Below are 10,346 nucleotides of genomic sequence, written 5' to 3'. Positions count from 1 at the left end.
GGACAAAATGAGAAGAGTGGATTAGATGAGATCTGTGGTCCCTACCATCTCTAAACCTGGGCTCCTTTGTTGATAGGTTGTGTTCTTTTTTTTAGGTTTTTGCAAGGCAAATGGGGTTAAGTGGCTTGCCCAAGGCCACACAGCTAGGGAATTATTAAGCGTCTGAGACCGGATTTGAACCCAGGTACTCCTGACTCCAAGGCCGGTGCTTTAGCCACTACGCCACCTAACCGCCCCTGATAGGTTGTGTTCTTTAAGTCTTTTTCAAAGAACCAAACCACACTGTCAACCTGGAAGTTGAAAACACTTTTTGTTTCCCACCCCACAAAAAAAAGGCAAGAGAACAAGAAGTTTCATATGACAATTTTAATTATTTAAAAATACTTTGAAAATATCAAGTCCCTGGTGTTGTACAGCTGGGGATGGGTATTCCCTTATGCCTGCATATCTGTGGGTGGGCATAAGGCCTGCTGTCTGGAGGACTTGAGTTGCAATCTAGCCTCAGAGACTTAGTAGCCATGTGACCCTAGTCAAGTCACTTGCATGAACCACATTAGTCTAAGTGCTCAGGGGTCCCAGTTATCTACATTCTGGGACTTAGTGCTGGAAGTTGATACTCCAGGGCATCTTCCTGAAGCAGCAAGACATTTCTTTTGCAAATTTGATCATTCCCCCCTCAAAAAAAGAAGAATCACTTATACCCAACTTGCAGTTGATTCTGCCACCAGCATAACCACAGAATCTTACCAGGTTTGGCAGCTGCCTGAGAAAAGGCAAAAGAGAATTTTCAAAGTTTAAAAAGTAATTCATCCAAAGATCCTATTCTCTGGAATCTCCATAAAATTGGTGTTCCTATTGCACCTATGTAGAGCAGACAGCCTAGTGTTTTACTAAAAGCACCAGATCTGGCATCAAAGTTCCTCACTCCCAATCCTGGGTCTGCTACTTAATGGCTATGAGCTTGGACAAATTATTTCACCTACTTTAGTCCTCAGTTTTCTCATGTAGAATGAGTAGTTTGGACAAATAGCCTCTAAGGTCCCTTCCAGCTCTAATTTTTTTCAGTTCTTAACACCGGATGTGTTCATGCTAAGCTTTAATTCATTTGAAGCAGATAATACTAACCAGGGATGAGTTACTAAAATGATTTTCAACACCTTCTGCATTAAAAAGTATATTTTCCATTATAGAGTATGGTTAGAATAATACAAATGTAGATTAAACACTAGGATAACTTTTTACCAATACCTTAAAAGCAAAAACTGCCCTACTTACTGGCTCACTCATTCTCCACAACTAGAGAAAACAGGCACAAAGTGTTCAGAGTGTGGGCAGGGGCAGTCAGGAGCCTGGGGGGATGCAGACATGCAGAAGTGCCAAAGAAGAGTTGTAATGCAAAAGTTCTATGCAAGAATGCACAGGATGACAATGGTGGGGGCAACACCTGGCAGAGAGAAGTGGTGCTAAGGGACAGAGATGGAGAGGGCCATCATCTTCATTCCTTGACCTCCCTGGGACAGAGTTGGAGAGGACCATCATCTTCATTCCTTGACCTCCCTCCCCCCACCCCCAAATCAAATCCTCATCATCAGGTGGGTACAAATTAGGGAGCAATTACTGGAGCCTGCCAAGCCCCTTACCTTCAGCAAGAAGTCAGCAGCAGCAGGAAGGAAAGACGGAGAAGGGGAGATTCTGTGATCTGAGTGGGGTAGAACTCTTGATTTTCACTTCAATTATCAGAACACTGATATAGGACAAAATGTATTAAACTTTAGTGTCAGGACAAAGATCTCCCAGAGTAATTAAAATACTTGATTAGCACCCCAAATAATCTGGGTGTTTCTTGGAAAAAACACCCCAAAAATGTGATTTCTGATCTTTACAAACTTGTACTTAATGAATCTAGGCAACCTAAAAAAAAAACCAAAAACATGTGTTGTGTGGGTAGCCTTGTAGTTTGGTCTGGAAGTCAAGTTTCATAGAAAGCAATAGAATCCCCAGGCCCTTAAAGCTCAAAGTCACAATAATTCAGCTGAGCATTCTGTTCCCAAAGGGCTTATTTGCCCCTAGAATACTCCAAACAGAAACCAAAAAAAATTTTTTTTAAACAGTACAACAGTCACAATACAGAACAACATAAAAAGTTAGGGGGATTCCTGGAAAGAATCCAAATTTCTCCTTTTCACAGTTCCTGACTCTCCCCCAGTGCCATATCTGAGATTTAGGAATGGCTCTTACATCTTACCCTGAGACAGGGTGAATTCAAACCACCTATTCTGGAATTGTATATGCCTTTCATTTAAAAGACAATAACAAGAAAGAAGACCTGCCTTGATTTGCCCATTCTTTTCTACCAAAACAATGTGTCCAGTTTCCCAGTTCTGTTTTCAATTGCAGAACTCCATCAATCTGTTCAGGTAGTTATCCCCCCAACAATCTAGCTATACAAACAAGTCTATGCTAGCTTCTTATAGGGCAATGAGTCCCAGGGCACCAGTGTTTTTCTTACCCCTATGAATTAAATTCAGACTTGCATGTTCATTTTAAACCATGCAATCCTGACAGTCTCCACTGTCTTCCAGAACCCTAAGTACACAAGGGGTTGATTATATACCTATAAGACCTTCTGTAAAAAGACAAGTCCTGGAAACCATTCCTTCTCAAATCCTAATTAGTACTGAGGATACTTGGAATCCAGACTCCATACTTCTTAGAGCAATCAACAGTCAGGAATCTTAAAGGGTAGAGAAGTTGGAGAACAAAACACCATAACTTCCCAGGATAAGGCAGCCACCTTTCCTTCTTTTCCTCAAGAGTCCATTTTCACCTCTTACTGTAGCTCTGGCTGGATTCCACTACCTTGTCTTCCTTGAAGATGGTGGGTGCTTCCACAACTATACCCTATTGTCATCCCAAAAGATAATTCAGAAATTCTGATTCATGATGATAATAACAACAAACAAATCTTGCCAGTCATTCATTGTGAGCAGGAAAGAGATCATTTTTCTCAAACCTCACTGCTCACTTTCCCTTTTGATCTTTTTTCTTAAAAGTGTTATGACAAAAGCTAAAATACTGCAATGAATAAATAGAAATGAAAACAGGAAGGATAAATGCTGAAATGACTGTGTCCCTCGTACAGAGTCCTGCTTTTAGGAAAGCAGAAGAAAAACTCTATATCTGGATATATGGACAACTCAAGGACAAAGCCCTTGGTAGGATAGGATGTGTGTGCTGAATTAACAAAGTCTGTATAGGTATGATTATTCAGAGAACAGTTTCTGACTGCCTTCTTCCAAGGCAGTTCCCTACCTATTACAATTCCACATTTTTCTCACGACAAGATGGAGGTCAGGGGAGTAAGATCAAGAGCCGCTAGAACGTTGTCACTGCAGTGGTCCAAACAGTCACGGTGGTCAATGTTTCTTCCTGGAATTGCAGATCTTCAGTCACTTGTCTCATACTTTTAACTGAACAATACATTAATATTGAATTTTTAAAAGATTATGATTTGTTATTTCTAAGGAAGAAGAAATCAAGGTTCCAAAGTTTTACATCAGCCCTCCAAATGACTTCATCTTTTTAGAAATTTCAATGATGATTCACAACTAGAAAATTCAATATAGTGAAAGGACTTTGATTCAAAGGGAGCTCATGAATTTAAAATTCTGTTCTTTGCCAAAATCATTTCCATATAATCCCAACTAAGTGACTCAGTCTGTATGAACTCTCTTATGTTTAATAAGAGCTGAACTTCGACTGAAACTTTTGTCACATTCAGTGCACTCATAGGGTTTCTCTCCAGTATGAACTCGTTGATGTGTGATAAGATTTGAACTCTGGGTAAAACCTTTTCCACATTCCACACATTCATAGGGCTTTTCTCCAGTATGGGTTCTCTGGTGTTTAATAAGATCTGATCTCTCACCAAAGCTTCTCCAACATTCATTACATTCATAGGGCTTCTCTCCAGTGTGAATTTTCTGATGTGTAATGAGATGGGAACTCCGGCTAAAGCTTTTTCCACATTCATTGCATTCATAGGGTTTTTCACCAGTGTGGGTTCTCTGGTGTTGAACCAAGTGTGAAATCCGGCTGAAATTTTCTCCACATTCATTACATCTATATGGTTTCTCCCCTGTATGGGCTCTCCGATGGCGAATGAGATCTGAATTCTGACTAAAGTTTTTTCCACATTCATCACATTTATAGGGTCTTTCTCCTGTGTGGACTCTGTAGTGCTTGATGAGATCTGATCTTTCACTGAAACTTCTCCCACATTCATTACATTCATAGGGCTTCTCACCAGTATGTGTCCTCTGGTGTTGAGCCAGGTGAGAGCTGCGGCTGAAGCTTTTCCCACATTCCTCACATTCGTAAGGCTTCTCTCCACTGTGGGTCCTCTGGTGCTGAATAAGGTGTGAGACTCGACAGAAACTTTTGCCACATTCATTACATTTGTGGGGTTTCTCACCAGTATGGATTGTCTGGTGCTGAATGAGGTGTGAGCTTCGACCAAAGCTTTTCCCACATTCACTGCAATCATAGGGTTTCTCCCCAGTATGTGTTCTCTGATGCTGAATGAGATGGGAGCTTCGGCTAAAGCTCTTTCCACAATCATAACATTTATAGGGTCTCTCTCCAGTATGAGTTCTCTGATGTCGATTCAGGTCTGAAATTTGATTGAAAGCCTTTCCACACTGAGAGCATATGTGGAATCTTATATCTCCATGGACTTCCTTGTGGACAAGGAGATCTGTAACTTGTTGAAGAGGATAGTTTACCCACTCATCCCCAGTTAAATCTCCCCATTGTCCTTCTGACTTGTCCCCACTTTCAAAGCCTTCTTCACACTCAGGATTCTGATGAGCACTCTCAATAGGCCTTCCTGATATGTCCCCAAATTCTATGTCTTCAGATATCACCTTTGTATTCACCTCATTCTCACTCCTGATATCAAAATCTGAAATAAAAGGTAAATGCAGATATCACACAAGTCCCCATGCTAGGAAGAAAGGAAACAATTAAAAAAAAAGTTTCTTTTGAATCTAAAAACAATGGTTAATGTTAAACATATTTTATGTTTTGAATCTGGAACATTATCATGTCACAATCAGCAAATAGATACTGACGATAATTATGTGTTGAACTAGTCACACTGGTTTATTGCTAGTTAACCTCTTTTACAAGTGAATCAAACCTAAGGCACTGGAAAATTTGACTGTCAAAGATTCCCTGCCCCTTCCCTGTTACTTTATTTTTAAAAAATAAGTTTATAAAAGGAGATGGGAGCAGGGAAGCCACATGGGATAAAGTATGACATTTCTCACAACATTGGCCTATTTACTACCAAGTAGTCATAAATACTATACCAAAGACACAGAAATTATTCTAAGACTTTTCTAGAGTTTGGAGAGACTGTTGACCTTTCTGAAAAACTTGACTTCAAGTCTTTTCCTTGTTCTTACACCAATTACCTTATCAGCAAATAAAACTGGCCAAGAATGTCCATTGTTATGTGATCTCATGAAAAAATGTATTGGGCCTGGAGTCAAGAAAGACCAAATTTTCACCAATCTGTGTGACCCTGGAAAAGTGACTGCCTCACTGAGTCTCAATTTATGCATTTATAAAATGGGAGAAATACTTTCCTCATAGATCTGTCATGAGAATCAAATAAAATAATATGCACAGACCACTTTGAAAATCTAAATGGTCTTTATCAACTATTATTACTAGAAAAGGGCAAAAGAATCTACTTCCTTCCCAGTGTGACTAATTCAACATATAATCATCATCAGAGTTTCTATTCATTGATTGTGACATGAGAATTCAAAACACAAAATATGTATAACGTTAAACATTGCTTTTAGATTCAAAGAATCTTTGTGTGATGAACCCATATGCTAGGAAATCTATGTTCCAGTGGAGACTCTGATGACTCTCTGCAACCTCAGGCAGATAACTTTCCAATTCTGTATCTCAATATTGTCATCTATAAAAATGAAAAGAATGAACAAAATAGATCTCTAAAGTCCTTTATGGCAATGAATTGCTGAGTCTGTCTCCATTCAATTACAAATGACTTTATGAGGGAGAGATTTAAGGAACAAGAGTCCATAACCTATGTATCCGAGGCAAAAAGGGTTCTTTCCATTTTTAGAAATTCTGTTGTAAAACAAATGGTCCAGTAAACTTGCATTTCCTCTTTCTCAGGTAGTTTAATCTAAGATTATACTGAAGAATCTCTCCTAATCTTCCATCCCACCCCAAAAATTCCTTAAATAATAAAAATTCTCTAAGTCTCCAAATCTGAAGATGCTGTGTTATTTATTCTCTGTTACTGAAGAAGACCACAACATTAAGAAGGTGTTGTCCTGACAAGCACATTAATTGGATTTGAGTGAGGAGGGCTGTGCTAAGTCACCAGCCTCACTTTCTTCTTCAGAGACATGTGGGTTCAGTGGCTAGATATGAATTAGGATGACTGGAGATGGCCCTGGATGCGAGGCAATCAGAGTTAAGTGACTTGCCCAAAGTCAAGGAGCTAATAAGTGTCAAGTGTCTATGACTGGATTTGAATTCCCAACCTCCTAACTACAAGGCCAGTGCTCTATCCACTACACCACCTAGATGCCCCTAGGAGATGCTTCAGATCGAAAGTGTACTGGGGTCACTTTAAATCCTTGGTTGAAGCATCAAGGAGAAAGTGAATGCTGTGAATCAATTCTGGATTTATGCCTTGGTGATATGGTTCTGATCAGAGGCTTCCTTACAGAAAAAGAAATTTATATTCTAGTATAAGAAAAAGAGGTGCATCATTTGCTAGAGTATTTATAATGTGGCTCTCACCACTATGTAAAACAAACTCTGAGGTATTCTACTATCATTGAACAAGTGATATATAGTCAGAAAAACTAAGGTTCATGTTTTGGTGCTAACATTTACTATGGAACCTTTCCTCAGTGTAAAAGTAAGCTCACTGGCACTATCTACCTCACAAAATGAAAAGAAAACATTCTGAAAACTTTAAAGGTCAACCTATTAGGATTGTAGTTGGTCATTGATCTGTAAAAAAAACCTTGTGGGAACAGGAAGTGAATGATGGCACAAAAACCTGAAAATTTTGGAATCTATAGAAGTTAACTCCACAAGCAATAATATAAGGTTAGATGCTTGCACACTGAAAGGTTTGTAAGTCCATGAGCATCAAAAGTCAAAGTGAGAGGACCTGGGCAGAGTCCCAGCTGTGACCCACATGATACAGCTCATTTGTTCTCTCTAAGCCTGTTTCCTTACCTCATGATAATGACAGGGTAGACTAGGTGAGTTCTAGAGTTTCTTTCAGCTCAAAAGTTTTATGGCTGGGGCGGCTAGGTGGTGCAGTGAATAGAGCAACGGCCCTGGAGTCAGGAGTACCTGGATTCAAATCCAACCTCAGACACTTAATAATTACCTAGCCGTGTGGCCTTGGGCAAGCCACTTTAACTCCATTACCTTGAAAAATCTTTAAAAAAAAAGTTCTATGGCTATAAACCTGGAATTTGAACCAAGTACGACTTTTTTTTAAAAAGGTTTTTGCAAGGCAAATAGGATTAAGTGGCTTGCCCAAGGCCACAGGGCTAGGTAATTATTAAATGTCTGAGGCCGGATTTGAACCCAGGTACTCCTGACTCCAGGGCTGGTACTCTATCCACTGTGCCACCTAGCTGCCCCCAAGTAAGACTTCTTACCTAAGGAGACTACATTTCCATAATTCTCCTGCATGACATCCCGGTAAAGGTCCCTTTGAGTTGGGTCCAGGGGCCTCCATTCTTCCCGGGTAAGATACATAGCCATATCTTCAAATGTCATAGGCCCCTGAAAAGAAACAGATTCCACTGCTACCTGAAGGACAAAACCATGGTATGTGTAGAAAATAATTGATAACTGAAGCAGATAGGACATATGAACAGTACAGTCAAAGTCAACAGAAGGATACAAGTGAGAATGGAAATAACCTGTGAGAAAATCATCATCATCCCCAGGCTGTGGGGATGTGACAATGTCCTGGAGATTACCAGACAATGAATGTCCCTGATGGATGGAGAGAATGGTACAAATCCAAGTAGGAAAGGTACCAGCCTGATGTGGGGAGGCAGAAAACAAAGATTTTAGCCTCAAATGAGTCACTAATGTATGTATAGAGTACAAGAAAGTCAATTTTCCTTACTTGTAAATTAAAGTTTAATCAACTGGCTTTCTCTAGCCCTTCTGTGGCCCAAAGTGGACCTTCCAGAACAAAAGAACATCCTATGTTCAAAAGTCCCTCCAAGCTGTAAGTCTGTATTCTAAAAGTCATTCTATACCTGATTCCTTCCTGCTCTTAACATTACTTTAAATGTCAATTCTACCCTTCCCAGCTGTGTTCTAGGGCTCTTCCCAGTTCAGACATTCTGGGTTCTAAGGTTGCTCCCATTCTGACATTCTTTGTTCTAAGGCCCCTCCCAGCTCTGACATTCCAAGATCTAAGGTCCTTCCCAGCTCTGAAATTCTCTTTTCTAAGGGTCCCTTCATCTCTTATATTTTCTGTTCTAAGGCCCTTCCCAGCCCTGACATATTGGGTTCTAATGACCCTCCCAGCTCTGACATTCCATGCTCTAAGGGCCCTCTCACTCCTAAAGTTCTGCGTGTTAACCTCTCCCTCTAGTCTTGACATATGGGGTTCTAAGAGTCCCCCCAGCTCTGACACTCTCTATTCCAAGGCCCTTCCTAGTTCTGACATAATAGTTTCTAAGAGTCTTCCCAGCTCTGATTTCCTCAGTTCTAAGAGGATCCTCCTAGTTCAGACATTTTCTGTTCGAAGGTCTCTCCAAACTCTGACACCCCTCGTTCTAGGGGCCCTCCGGGCCCTGACACCCCGGGTTCTAGGGGGCCCTCCCGGCCCTGACACCCCGGGTTCTAGGGGGCCCTCCCGGCCCTGACACCCCGGGTTCTAGGGGGCCCTCCCGGCCCTGACACCCCGGGTTCTAGGGGTCCCTCCCGGCCCTGACACCCCGGGTTCCGGGGCCCTCCCGGCCCTGACACCCCGGGTTCCGGGGGCCCTCCCCGCCCTGACACCCCGGGTTGCGGGGGGCCCTCCCGGCCCTGACACCCCGGGTTGCGGGGGCCCTCCCGGCCCTGACACCCCGGGTTCTAGGGGGCCCTCCCGGCCCTGACACCCCGGGTTCCGGGGCCCTCCCGGCCCTGACACCCCGGGTTCTAGGGGACCCTCCCGGCCCTGACACCCCGGGTTCCGGGGGCCCTCCCCGCCCTGACACCCCGGGTTCTAGGGGACCCTCCCGGCCCTGACACCCCGGGTTCCGGGGACCCTCCCGGCCCTGACACCCCGGGTTCCGGGGACCCTCCCACTCCTGCAGGTCTGGGTGCTGCCGCCCCCCGGGGCCCCGCGGCCTACCTGGGAGCCGGCCATGAGCAGGGTGGCCGCCATGGCGTTGGCGGGGGCCGCGGGCCGGGCCGGGCGCGCTCGGGCACGGGCAGGGCTGGAAGACAAGCGAGGGGGCAGCTGGGCGCCACAGAGACCCCGGCCCAGCCCGCTCCCGGGGGCTCCGCGCCGGGCGGGGCGGGGCAGGGGCGGCGCCCGAGCGGCCCCGCCCCGGGGCGCCCAGGGACCGGGACCCGGGCCAAGCCTCGGGGCCGGAGCTGGCTGCGGCGCCCGCGGGGCCCCGGGCACAGGCGGCCTCGGAGCAGGCCCCGCCCCGGCGGCTGAGAACGCCTCCGCGGGGGTCGCCGTCCCGCCGAGGCTCGGCCCCTTCCGGCTCCCAAGTGCAGCCAGTCACAGGCCGACGTCCGGAAAACCTCAGCCAATCGCAGGCCGAAGCGGACGCCTTTTCCATCCCACTCGGGCAGGGCGACCCGAGGGGGAATGTGCGCCTGCGCCGAGCCCCGAGCCCCGCCGGGAAAGGTAGTTTCAGCGGCAGGGCCGGGCCGAGCCGGAGCCCCGCTCCCCCAGGGGATGGCTTTTAGCCGGATGGCGCCTAACCTCCGCCGCTTTAGCTCCCGGGCGCCCCATGGCGCCGAGACTGTCTTCGCGTCCTGCCGAGGTTTCTCCTTCCCAGGCGACGGGCCTACGGCACGGCGGCAGCCACCACCCAAGCCAGCCCAGCTTCCCGGCCGGCGGCCGGGCGAAGGCGCGGCGGCCCGAGGCACCGCTGCCCGGCCAACGCCCACTCACCCGCTCCGTCCAGCCCGGGGCCACTCTCTGGGGCCGAAGCTCCGCCCACGTACCACAGCTCCCGGCAGCCTCCACGGCACCTTGCCCCGGACTACACTTCCCAGAAGCCCCCACCGCACTGTCAGGCCCACGC

General features: G+C 45.5%; 1 protein-coding gene across 2 annotated transcripts; it reads right to left on the bottom strand.

Moving 5' to 3' along the window:
* Positions 1-351: 351 nt before the first annotated feature.
* ZNF436 (zinc finger protein 436) lies at positions 352-10,200 on the bottom strand. 2 transcript variants are annotated; one of them, XM_074218158.1, is made up of 4 exons: positions 10,022-10,200; positions 9,437-9,521; positions 7,734-7,887; positions 352-4,963 (listed from the first exon to the last, which is right to left on the bottom strand). In XM_074218158.1, the coding sequence occupies exons 2-4, from the start codon at positions 9,467-9,469 to the stop codon at positions 3,714-3,716; spliced, it is 1,437 nt and encodes a 478-aa protein (XP_074074259.1). In that variant the 5' UTR covers positions 9,470-9,521; positions 10,022-10,200; the 3' UTR covers positions 352-3,713. The 2 variants fall into 2 exon arrangements, with proteins under 2 accessions (XP_074074259.1, XP_074074258.1); XM_074218157.1 differs by having other exon boundaries at positions 7,734-7,860; positions 10,022-10,036.
* Between the last annotated feature and the right edge of the window lie 146 nt (positions 10,201-10,346).

Source organism: Macrotis lagotis, chromosome 1, assembly GCF_037893015.1.
Source record: "Macrotis lagotis isolate mMagLag1 chromosome 1, bilby.v1.9.chrom.fasta, whole genome shotgun sequence".
NCBI lineage: Eukaryota > Metazoa > Chordata > Mammalia > Peramelemorphia > Peramelidae > Macrotis > Macrotis lagotis.
The sequence above is the reverse complement of the archived record's forward strand: the minus strand, read 5'-3'. Positions and strand labels throughout refer to the sequence as shown.